The sequence below is a fragment of the Bidens hawaiensis genome, unplaced genomic scaffold (assembly GCF_021521415.1).
Source record: "Bidens hawaiensis isolate Kalapana, Puna unplaced genomic scaffold, B.hawaiensis_p1.1 tig00030261_1, whole genome shotgun sequence".
NCBI lineage: Eukaryota > Viridiplantae > Streptophyta > Magnoliopsida > Asterales > Asteraceae > Bidens > Bidens hawaiensis.
This window is the reverse complement of record NW_027495044.1, coordinates 18,804-31,183: the sequence shown is the minus strand read 5'-3', so window position 1 is coordinate 31,183 and position 12,380 is coordinate 18,804. Positions and strand designations below refer to the sequence as shown.

General features: G+C 34.5%; 2 protein-coding genes and 1 non-coding gene across 3 annotated transcripts; 1 reads left to right on the top strand and 2 right to left on the bottom strand.

Moving 5' to 3' along the window:
* The first annotated feature begins 728 nt into the window (after positions 1–728).
* On the top strand, positions 729–1,858 carry LOC143580164 (expansin-A6-like). The gene is made up of 3 exons (XM_077063267.1): positions 729–895; positions 977–1,295; positions 1,504–1,858. Exons 1-3 carry the CDS (start codon positions 742–744, stop codon positions 1,811–1,813), a joined length of 783 nt encoding a protein of 260 aa, XP_076919382.1. The 5' UTR covers positions 729–741; the 3' UTR covers positions 1,814–1,858.
* Positions 1,859–8,159: 6,301 nt separating this feature from the next.
* Positions 8,160–8,232, bottom strand: TRNAK-UUU (transfer RNA lysine (anticodon UUU)). The gene has a single exon. It is a non-coding gene; the product is annotated as a tRNA-Lys (tRNA).
* Positions 8,233–8,595: 363 nt separating this feature from the next.
* LOC143580159 (receptor-like cytoplasmic kinase 176) lies at positions 8,596–11,486 on the bottom strand. The gene is made up of 6 exons (XM_077063263.1): positions 11,204–11,486; positions 10,767–11,047; positions 10,555–10,690; positions 10,330–10,472; positions 10,117–10,240; positions 8,596–9,161 (listed from the first exon to the last, which is right to left on the bottom strand). The coding sequence occupies exons 1-6, from the start codon at positions 11,253–11,255 to the stop codon at positions 8,749–8,751; spliced, it is 1,149 nt and encodes a 382-aa protein (XP_076919378.1). The 5' UTR covers positions 11,256–11,486; the 3' UTR covers positions 8,596–8,748.
* Positions 11,487–12,380: the final 894 nt, after the last annotated feature.

Sequence of the window (12,380 nt, the reverse complement as noted above, 5' to 3'; positions counted from 1 at the left end):
TACAAATAAATTTGCTGTCCTTTCAGAATGAAAGTGGTGAGACTATGTGTTATTGTTGAAGCCAGGGTGTGACTTCATCCAATCATATTGTGGCGCTGACTGGACCTAACTCTTCAACTCTTGTCGGTCGTGCCACCGGTAGATTCACCCGTTATCGTTCGCACCCGTTGAATTCATCCATTCGTGAGCTAACCCATCAATTTTCTTCCTTTGGCTCAAGCGAGCACGCTCGCCCGGGATGTTGTGGTGTTCGTGGCCAACGTGGCTCTCGCCGTTCGCTAAAGGCGGTCGATCACTTGCCACAGTGCATAGTCTGAGTTCAAATCCATGCAAATGCAAACTATTAGGTGGAAATAAATTTGCTGTCGGAAAATAAATAAGGTTTTGGTTATCCACACATCCGTTGACTTCTCCACACAACCTTTCAAGTGAGTTTCCATATGATAGTATAGCCCATATACAATCGTATGTAGAATGTGTGGATAACCAAAGGATCAAGGAATAACATATCCCATAAATAAACATTAATGATTTCTTTTAAAATGGGTATCTTACAAATAATAATGAATATTCACATACATTAAATAATATTAATAGTCACATTACTGAAAACAGTTACACACATTTACACATACACCCAACTCCAAAATATTCCCAAATTACCCCTCCCACCACCTCTCTTTCCCAATAAGTACCCCTTCACACTCTCCATCCTCTTCACTCTCACTCTTCTCTTCAACAATGAAGTCCAACCCCACAACTCTATGCTACATTATAATCCTAACCACCACACTAACTGCAGTCAACGCCCGCATCCCCGGAGTCTACACCGGCGGCCAGTGGCAAACCGCCCACGCCACCTTCTACGGCGGCAGTGATGCTTCAGGCACCATGGGTCCGTCCCCATTATATTTTTAGAAATAAATAAAATGATTATCATTTCATCTTTTTTAATTCTAACGTGTCATGTTTTCAGGTGGGGCGTGTGGTTATGGAAACTTATACAGCCAAGGCTACGGCGTAAACACGGCCGCGCTAAGCACTGCGTTGTTTAACGACGGGCTTAGCTGCGGCACGTGTTTTGAAATTAAGTGTGCGGATGACCCGCAATGGTGTCACCCGGGTAGCCCGTCGATTTTTATAACGGCTACTAATTTTTGCCCGCCAAATTTCGCGCAGCCTAGTGATAATGGCGGGTGGTGTAACCCGCCGCGCCCGCATTTTGACCTCGCCATGCCTATGTTTCTTAAGATCGCGCAGTACCGCGCGGGAATTGTACCCGTTTCTTATAGGCGGTTAGTTCTTTTTCATAATTAATTTTTTAAATAATTTTGATTCAGTAAAATTTTACCTATAGCAAAGGTATTTTAAAGAAAACTATAGTTAAATTATTTAATGTAACAATATTAAAACTATTGTTAAAATTATACCTACAAAATTAAAAGCATATTTTTATTACAATATTGACAAATGATAAATTCTTTAATATTTTCATTTTTGTAGGGTACCTTGCCAAAAACAAGGGGGGATCCGGTTCACCATAAACGGTTTCCGTTACTTCAATTTGATATTAATCAGCAATGTTGCGGGTGCCGGAGATATCACCCAGGCGTGGGTGAAAGGTTCTGGCACCCAGTGGATGGCTCTAAGCCGAAACTGGGGTCAAAACTGGCAGTCAAATGCGGTTTTAATTGAACAGTCACTTTCGTTTCGGGTTAGAGGGAGTGACGGTCGGACTTCTACTTCTAAGAACATTGTTCCCGCAAATTGGCATTTTGGGCAGACTTTTACCGGGAAGAATTTCCGGGTTTGAAAGATGGGATCGGGTTAAGACCCGACCCGGTTTGGAATTTGGATGGTTGGTGGGTGGGTGATTTATGATTTATTATTATCATCTATAGGGAATTGGTTTTTGTTGACTTTTTAATTGTTTAAAAGTGGTTTATGGTTGTAATGGAAGCTGAAGTGGCAATGGTTGTTATGCCTACGAGCCCGCGGCTTGTGTTTGATCTATATTATAAATATACATTTAAAAAATTGTATGGGTTTGTAATTAATATATCTTTGTTTTATTTTAATCATGAGAGTTTGTTATCGGAAAAAACACGGGATCTAGAGATTAACTTGCTAATCAACAGAATTACGATGCAATATGAGTGGAAGCAAAAATATTTGAAAACGAGAGATCTATTAAACGACAATTAGATGCTTAATGTTGTACCATGCTAGCAATTATTCACTTTACCCTATTAGCCAACTGAATCAGTTAGTTATGATAGGATATTAGTAAAAGCAAGATTCAATAATGAAACATCTATTAACATTGCACTTCTCCTTGAAGATTAATAAAACTTTTATTAAGTGGACCCATAAAGTAAATTAGAAACTATATGTTTGATATTCGTCTTGTATCTCATACATAAGTAATATCCTCTTGGATTACCATATTCTCTCTCATCCTCTGTAAATAAGGCTCTTCTTTCTCAACCCTGTCACACAAGACGTGCACAAACTTCCCATGAACGACCCATGGTCACTTACCGCAATAACTCTCTTAATGTTGTAGTGTCATGTATACCCATTGTACCAATAAGATATAAAGCAGCTGCCATTCTTCAGGGATAAACAAAGGATCCTCTGGTCTCAATCATTCAACAAATCTTTTTTCTGTGTCTAATAATCACATCAATTGACCACATCAAACACCAATCCAAAATTAAACCCATCACCATTTTGACTTTTTCCATGTGTATAATGTCACCAAAGACCATGCATTATTGAGAGTATTGACCCACAAAATGGCTTACTTTAATGTACAGTGTTGGGCTGCTAATGTAATATGTTTTTTTAATTATGATTTATAATATTTAAAAAAAAAAGATTATTTGCAGAACTCTTCGGGTTAAAAGAGCTATGCTCGTGTCAACTTGCGAACATGCAAGTTGTGTTTTGGTTTGTGTGTTTTACACGATTTTTAGGTTCGTGGTGAATGAACATAACTTAGAATTTTGTCCCTATATGCTCAATGATCATAGATGAAATGTTCACAATCGGATGCTTGTATATGTTAGGATCATAGATTTCATTTTCGACTTGTTTAGTGTTTTATTACGTATGATTCATTTCAGCTATAGTATATATCTAACATGTCAAATGGGTATAATCAAAAGTTTTTTTTTTTAAAGCGTGAACTTACACGCTCTACTTCTAAATTACGCATTTTATTTTTACAACATGGGACTTGAACCCTCGTCCATTGGAATAGCAAGCCCTTCTTGATACCAATAGGCTAAATGCACTTTTGCTATATAATCAAAAGTTAAACATAAGATAAAGACATGTTAAATGGGTCAAAATACTAAAGTGTATTTTAAAAGAGTTCAATAAAGTTTCAATTTATTACACATTACCTACCCACCCGTTTTGCAACCTCTAGTTGCAAGCCTACAACTTTCTACAAGTGTGAATTATACTTTACCAAGCTAGTTAGATCGGACAGCTTACACCACAAAACTTGAATAATAAATACTCCTTTTGGCCTATAAATATTGCAACTTTATTGATTTGGCACATTGTTTAAGAAAAAGGATTTGATGCTCTCTCAAATATGTAACAACATACCACTTAATAGAAAGGAAAGAGAAAACCATGTGGGCCTAAAATAATTTAGTAACAAATTATTTTTATGTACTTTGTTATATTATATAAACTATGATTAAAAAAAATGTGTATTACAAAAGTAATTCAACTTTTATTAATTGAGCAATTAAGGGGGTTTTTAATTCATTTCAATACACTCTCGAATACTTTCTAGAATGTTAACGTTAGACACTTTTTGTCTAACAACGGCGCATTTAGGTTCTTCCTAGGTCATGTATATATCCATGTTTCAGACGGAATTATAACCACTCATTGTTACTTTGACGTACGAGGATGCACCGAGCCATTTCAGGAGGAAACCAAGTCTCCATATTGAGAGTTTAGGAGAAACACAGGGTGCCGCTGGACCAGAAGGTCTTTGGCATGTTGACTCATTTAACGTGTTTTCGTTTTAGTTTAATCGATTGTGAAGATTATATGATTCTTTTTTAGAGGGCAAATGATCAATTTTGGATTACTTATGATTTATGAAACACTAAAAGTACTTACTGGCCCACTTGTTACACTGTATTAAATACATTGGATCTACATTTCTAGTAATCAGTTCATATTATGAGAAAAAGGAATATAATTACTGAAACTCTCAATGTTCATTACAAAATAATATATGAAAACATTATCAGAACTAATGTGAATCAGTTTTCATACTTTAAAACATCAAAAAATGACACTTATGGTCATTTTATTAGTTACTTAAATGATCAGAACTGTCAAACATACAAATAAGTGAATTATCTAATTAATGCAACTTCAAATAATAGAAGTACATCCAAACACATCTCCTCAAGCCATTTTCCAATTATTTGTTTTCACACAATTTCAAACCTCGCATCCAAACACCTCCACACATATTCCAAAGACAGGAAGATAAAAGATACCTCCCATTTATCATGCAATTCTTGCTCCTTTTCGGTCGGTAATGGCCGGTAAACGAACCGAATGAACACGAATAAGGGTATGTTTGTATTTGTTCATTTAACTTTAAACAAACACAAACACAACTTACTTGAACGCATATTTTGTGTTCGTGTTCGCTTATACTCATTCGTTTAAATTCTAAGCGAATAGTTCACGAACATAACTGAGCAAAGACAAACAAACAAATATGAACAAATGTAAATGAACCCAAACAAACATAAACGAACATAAATGAACAAACTTAAATGAACAAATATCTTAAATATATATAAACGAAACTTTTAAAAGCGCTCTGAGTGCTTCATAAATCCTCTCAAGCCACCAAATTGTTTTACTTATAAATGGAGATTTATCATGCATTTAACCCAAATTCACAGGTATGGGTCTCATCATACTCAGATAACTCCTAAACGGGTTATAACATCTCATTATATTAAAAATTAATCTCACCAAGTATTTGATATGAAAATCCTATAAAATAGGGATATACTAAAAATTAATATCCAAATTTAAAAAAAAAAAAGATATTATTTATAATTAAAAAACAATGTTATAGTAAAAAATAAATAAGCGGGTCATGAGTCTCATTAAACTCAGACAGCTTTTAAACGGGTTATAAAATCTTATTTATTTGTGAAACATTTTAATCATCAAACCTAAGTATATTATTAACTTTTTTATAATAAATAAAATTAAAATAAAAACAATATAAATAATAGAAACGAAAAATGAAAACAACCCCGTAATACGGGGGATAAAACCTAGTAAAACCATAAAATAGATGACTCTTCAAAACAATATATAATTATTTTCTATTAATTAGTAAAGGAGCATAAATGAACATACATCTCAAACGTAAACGAACATAAATGAACGAACGAAACATGTGCTCATGTTCGCTTATTTATTAAATAAACAAGCATAAACGAACTTCCCGCCGAACAATTAATGAAAATTTCACCGAACGTTCGGTTCATTTCCAATGGGGCTATTCCCTTAATCCATTTATAGAATTTTCTTTTTTTTATAAAAAACCTAATCTAATACGAATTTCTGATTATGATAAAGATAAATAGATAGTTGGAATAAAACATTTTTTAATTGTAATTAATATATTTATCTAATACCATTAATATGGACCTCATGCTAAAATCACTATCAACTCTATTTTAGCCATATGGAAAACATTGATTACAATAAGGACATATGGTAGCGTTTGGTATGCATGAATGATATGAGGAATGGGATGATTCATTGCGTAGAAATGAAAAATGTGGTGTTTGGTTGCTCAATGGAATGGAATCATCCATTACACATAGAATCTCATTCCACCAAAACTATGCCTTCCCACCCCCTTCTTTTTTTTCATTCCATTCCTCCTTCAGCTTACTTTCTCAACACCACCACCACTACCTAACAACAACAACCACCACTACCATCGCCACCACCGACACCTGACTGCCAGCGTCGCCGCCACCACCACCTCCACCACCACCACCTTACCACCAGCGCAACCACCGCCACCACCATCATCGCTGTAATCACCGAAAACATTGTCACCGCCTCCGCCTGATCATCACCGCCACCCTACCATCGCCATCACTACCAATACTACCACCGCTTGACCACCACCACCGTCACCATTGCAGTTTTTTTTGGTAAAAAAATTATTTTGAGATAGGAATGTTTTTATTATTTCTATTTCATTCATTCAATTTTTTAGGATACCAAACAATATAAAGTAATAATTCATTTCATTTTCATAGGTTAACCAAACAAGACAAAAAAATGGAATAATCAATCTCATTTCCTTGTTCATTCCATTCCTTCTTCTATTCCATTTCCCCTTCATTCTATTACCTCCAACCAATAACCAACATATGAACATGTCAATTGTCAATGCACCATATCATACAATATCAGTTTACCCATGTGGACCATGTTGCCTTTTGATGACGCGTGTTCTATATTGATCTATATATAAACTCCCAATAAAAAGATAAAAATATAGTGTTGGACCTTAAAAAGCTCTTGTGAACAAACCCACTAGCGTTTACTCCGTGACCCGCTATAAATAGGAGGCTAACCTTCCTAAATTATAAAGCATTAACTTGAGTGTTTGGAAGCGTTTATAGAGATTGGCCTTTGGGTTGCCTTCTAATGAGTTCTTTATATGTTGCAGCTTGGGATATAGTAGATGACTAGATGTTGTCAAACCCGACAACAAAATTACTGATCCGAATTTGGATGTAGCGCCTTTCAGAAACAAAGTTATTAGCAATACAATGAGTATCGAATTGGATAAGCATTTCAATTGCTTTTTCTTAGTTGTTATTGAATAGTGGATTATCATATTGTGGTCATGGTAAGTCACACGATTATTTTATAAAGGAATTTTCTTAATGCGTTCTAAAGTAAATAAGAATATCAGTAGTAATATTATTTGTGATTGCTTAATCAAAAAGTGAACAACGGACTGGACTCCACGTAGACATGAGGGTTCACTAACTTTTCCATGAAATACACTTAATGATTTAACCAACATTCTAATTATTATTTTTAATCTTTTTGTTATATTAAATTATTATGAAAAAGTGATTTGATAGGTTTAGAAATGAGTTGGCTACTTGGCCCCACACCCTTTGTTGCCCTTGGTGTCGTTAGCTAGTTAGCGCTCAAAGGGGCAAATGCCTTGGTGCCCTATGTTGAATGGTTTGGCGGATGAGATTGATGTAAAATTGGCTGAGCTAATTGGAATGACGCCCCGCTAAGCTCGGTCTAAACTATAAAGGATGCGTTGAAAGTTGAAATCATTGAGCCCATCAATGCAATAGCTAACATGAGCCTAAGTCTATACTATAGTTTACAATATAAAAAAATAAAAATAAAGCATACGTATATTATAGCATAGAGCTCGTCAATACGATGAGCTAACATGAATCTAACTCTATACTATATTTTACAAAAAATAAAACACTCATAAAAATTATTGAGCCGGTCACTACAATGAACTAGCACGAGTATGACTCAATACGATTTTTTACACTGCTTTTATTAAATAATAGAACAAACATTCAAATCTTAGAGCTCGATAATAGAACGAGGTAGCATGAGTCATAACTCAATAAACTATATTACTATACGATATAGTTATTAAATAATAAAACGAACATTAAAATTCTAGAACTACAATGAGTTAACACAAGCATATCAATACCATATTTTACACTGTAAATATAAAACATAAAACATACATTATATTTTGATCTCTTTAAAACTATTATAAGTAATATTTGGAAAAGTAATTAAAAATAGTAGTTATAAATAATAAAACATACATTGTATCATAGAGATCACTTTCAACTCTCTCTTTAAAACTATATATTAAAAGCAATAGTGGCAAAAGTCACTTATTTACGTGAATCCTTAAAAATAGGAAATTATATTTTAATGAGTCATATTTATTCAGCTATCACTTTCACCTGTCTTCTTCTTACAGTTATTAAAAGCAGTAGTTAACAAGTGACTTTTTTACGGGTAATCTTATTCTTTTAAGAAATAAAAGTTTATTTAAACAAACTCGCCATCCGTGGGACTCGAACCCACGACCACGTGGTTAAAAGCCACGCGCTCTACCAACTGAGCTAGAACGGCTTGATGCATATTTTATATTTGTAATTTATATGTTTAATAATTACAAAATAGATACATACAAATATCAAAAATGGTAACTAAATACGCAGTTGCATACTTGCATTTAACTTTTATATCTCAAAATACTACAAGTTTACTAAAAACGTGAGTAATTCTGTAGCCAACATGAGTGGTGTAACAGTATCGTAACGAACCGAACTGATACCTACCGAACAAGATCTATAGCAATATCGATATTCGTTTTTATAGCTTTCTATCAATGTAAAACTCGTGTTGATGGCCTTATGGATTTCGACTTTATTTTTTAGGTTACATGAGACTTTTTTTTGTGTAATTAAACCATTTTAAGTCAACTTTTGTTCCTTTATACCAATAAACTAGAGGCAATGCAACAAACTAACAATATAAATCAACTGAACTACCTTGCATTACAAAATGAACCTCATTCTAACAATACAAAACCCCATTCTAGCAATTGGATTCAAATATCACAACTGTACAGCCATAACTACTACCCTAGCCCGAACCTGAACCCGAGCCCGACACCGAACCCGCAGGTCTGGGATAACAAGCGGGCCTTGGTGACCGAATGGGTTCTCTTCTCGAAGCATCAGCAGTTTTCTGCAAATCTTGAATCTGTTCTAACGCTTTGACGACCTGGTCAGCAGTGGGCCGGTGCTTGGGGTCCTTTAATAGGCACTTGGTTGCAAGCATTGCGGCTCGCATGGCTGCATTTGGTGAGTACTGACCGGCTAGCCGTGGGTCCATGATTTGAAGAATCCTTCGTTTGCTGGCCAAGTATGATTTTGCAAACTCGACTAGTATTTGCTCACCGGTTGGACGGTTCTTGTCTATGCACCGCCTACCGGTTAATATTTCTAGCAGGACTACGCCGAAACTGTATATGTCGCTCCGTGTGGTTAAGTGACCTGTTGTTAATAGATGCACCAAAAGGTTAAAATGGTAATTTTCCATCATTCAAATGTTTGCTCGGATCATTTGAAAATATTATAATTGTGAAAGAAGTTTTGATTTGATACACAAATTATAATAGTGCATTAAACTGGTAGGATAATATCTATTAATAGTACAAAGGATTTGCCGGGTTGAATTGTTGAACCTGAACACGGCCCATGCATTCATTAGTGTCAAAAACATCAACCCTTACCCGGAAATACTTAAAATTGTGTAATTTGAACAAGACCCGTTTAAGCCGTTCATCTGAATGAGTCAAAAGAGTTGACAGGTCGGCGGGTTGTAATCAAGCTGTAAACTTGAAAATCGGGTCGGATTTGTAATAAACGGGCTAAACGGGTTGGCAGATTGTAATCAAGTTGCAAACATGTTAATCGAGTTAGGGTTGTAACATATGTGTTAAACGGGTTGGCGGGTCAAGTTTTTTAATTAAACGGGTTAAATCAGGTTAACCTGTTCTGTTTATTTAGAAAGGTTGGCGAGTCAACCTTAAATTAAACCGATTGAGAAGGTCAACCCTAACACGACACGTTTATTAAATGAGTTACACATGACCACCCAAAATCTGATTATTTTGGTATCATGCATTCATGTTTCTGGACTGTCAGAAATTGACACCCCTAATTTTTCCCATTAATTATTGGCAACTACAAGAAGTTCTTTGATATTTAAAAGTGTAGTAAGTAGTAACTTCAAGTACAGTGGTTCTTTATTTATACTTCAATTTTGCAACTATCGTAGTTACTTTAAAACCTATTAAATGCAAAAAAATAAAAACTCGAATTCTCAATCTTGGATTAAAACAAGATGTCACTAAGATAACCAAGGCTGAAATCTCACTTTACTCAAAACAGTTAAAAGCAAATAGCCCACTTGTAAATATGCAAAATTTTAATAATTTTCAGTTACCTGTTGCCATATATTCAGGAGCTGCATATCCATAGGTACCCATAACTCTAGTAGACACGTAACTTTTACCATCCACCGGTCCATCCTTCGCCAACCCAAAATCCGAAAGTTTTGCATTATAATTCTACAAGTTAAGAGCATTAAAATTTATAAATAACCACGTAACACAAAATCATATAAAAAGACATCAATTTGACAAAAAAAAAAACATACCGAATCAATCAAAATATTTGAACTCTTAAAATCCCGATAAATCACTTTTGCTTCCGGGCTATGAAGGTAAGCAAGCCCCTTTGCAGCACCAAGAGCAACCTTAATTCTTAAACTCCAAGAAAGCGGTTGAAAGTAGGTACTTCCTGTTATAACAAATTAAAATTAATAAGATTTAATTTAGAGATGGTGAGAAAAATGAAGTGGAAAACAAGGATAAGAACTCACTTCTAAATAGATGGTTTTCTAAGCTGCCTCGAGGCATAAACTCATAAACTAACATCCTGTGATCATCTTCTAAGCAGTAACCAATTAACTTCACAAGATTTGGATGACTTAGCTGCCCTAAATAATTAATTTCAGTCTGCAACAATAATCAAATTAAAACCTACTTTCATTAAACATATTAAGTAAAAAATACAAAGAAAATGAATACTTACCAGCCATTCTTGATGACCTTGAAGACCTTCTTGATTCAATCTTTTAACAGCAATGACGGTCCCAGTACCGGGCTTTGCAGCTTGAAGTGTTTGTTCATCAATCCACCCTTTAAAAACCGACCCGAAACCGCCTTCTCCAAGAACACTATCGGGTCGAAAGTTTCTAGTTGCCAATTTGAGAACATTGAAGCTAAAGGGCTTCAAATCGCCCGACTGCAAGATCTCGGTTTGACTCCGGGGGCTTCGAGGACTCGGTGGTACTGAAGCAGATGTAACCTTACCTGTTAAATCACTCAAAAAAATCAATTTTTCATCAATTCATTAATAACAAGCAAAAGAGCAGCCATCTTTATACAATATAATTAATCATAAACATTGAGTGCACATCAATCAAAATCAAGAGCATATGATGTTTAATAATTAATATGAATACTTACCATCTAAACGTGAGCTATCAATTTTCAATCCAACACTGAAACAACAAACCATATTCGATCAATTCAAAACACACCAGTTTTAATTGGAATTAAAAGGGTTTTTTTGGGGTGAAGTCTCACTGAGGCATTTAATCGAACAGTTGGTGGGTGTGATGAAAAATCAAAATACAGAGTAATATGTATGAGGGTGTTAAATAGTTTGGTTTAGTTCACGAGAAGCTTTGTGGAAAGAAGACACAAAGAAGAGAGGTTTGACTTGAATCCATTAATTCTGACTTGCAAGTTGCCATGCCCATTTTCTACACCATCTTCTTCAGTCAATTATTAATCAATTTATAGCTTTTGTCTTTACTCTTTATTGATTGTTTATTGATTGACAAACCGCAGATGGTGATCATATTCAAAATAGATTTTTTATTAATTTGTCAGAAAATTAATGACAAGAGGGGGTAACAATACCGGTGTATTCGGGTAACAGATTGATAAAAGAAAATGATAATAACGCTAATTGTAGGTTCGGGTCTAATATCATGTGATACCCGATTTGATATTTCGAAAGCATGTCAAATTGTGGTACCAATATTGTTTATTCGATATATGTTTGGTACAATAGCGGTGCCGTATCTATAGTTTGTATACTTTATGATAAAATAAATTATTTTCTTAAATGCAATTCGACGATTAACGTTGTATTAAAATGAATTCCACATTACCAAAATATTAGTATGATTTTTATGAATCCGTTTCAATAAATCATAATGTTTCAAGAAGAGATAAAACACTATGCCACTCGCTAATTGTGTGTGTATAAGTTGGGTCTGATACAAATGAGAGTTGTTTTTTGAAAAATACGAATTAATTGATTTTTGCATAAAATGAAGTGTTCATGAAGAATGAAAAGTAATTTTGAGTTTGATAATGAAGAATTTGAGTTTAGAATGTTGTTAAATGTTAGTTATACACTTAACTAAAGCATCGTATGGTTAAAAATAAAACACATATTACTTGCAATTATGTCATCACTTTTAATTTTGTCCACCCACTGCTAATGCTAATCTGGTGTGAGATAGCCTTTTCTATCAGGGGTGTTCAAAGTCGGATATTCAGTGTTTCAGATATTCAAACATTTTGGATTTTGGATTCGGATATCCAAATAGATATCCGAATAGTTATAAAA

What these genes read in the sequence shown, in the direction of transcription:
- LOC143580164 (XM_077063267.1), top strand. Translation starts at nt 742, where the DNA reads ATGAAGTCCAACCCCACAACTCTATGCTACATTATAATCCTAACCACC. An exon ending in TGATGCTTCAGGCACCATGG is followed by an intron (nt 896 to 976) that starts GTCCGTCCCCAT and finishes TCATGTTTTCAG; the next exon opens with GTGGGGCGTGTGGTTATGGA. An exon ending in GTACCCGTTTCTTATAGGCG is followed by an intron (nt 1,296 to 1,503) that starts GTTAGTTCTTTT and finishes TCATTTTTGTAG; the next exon opens with GGTACCTTGCCAAAAACAAG.
- LOC143580159 (XM_077063263.1), bottom strand. Translation starts at nt 11,255, where the DNA reads ATGGTTTGTTGTTTCAGTGTTGGATTGAAAATTGATAGCTCACGTTTA. An exon ending in AGAAAACCATCTATTTAGAA is followed by an intron (nt 10,473 to 10,554) that starts GTGAGTTCTTAT and finishes TTGTTATAACAG; the next exon opens with GAAGTACCTACTTTCAACCG. An exon ending in TCCTGAATATATGGCAACAG is followed by an intron (nt 9,162 to 10,116) that starts GTAACTGAAAAT and finishes TATTAACAACAG; the next exon opens with GTCACTTAACCACACGGAGC.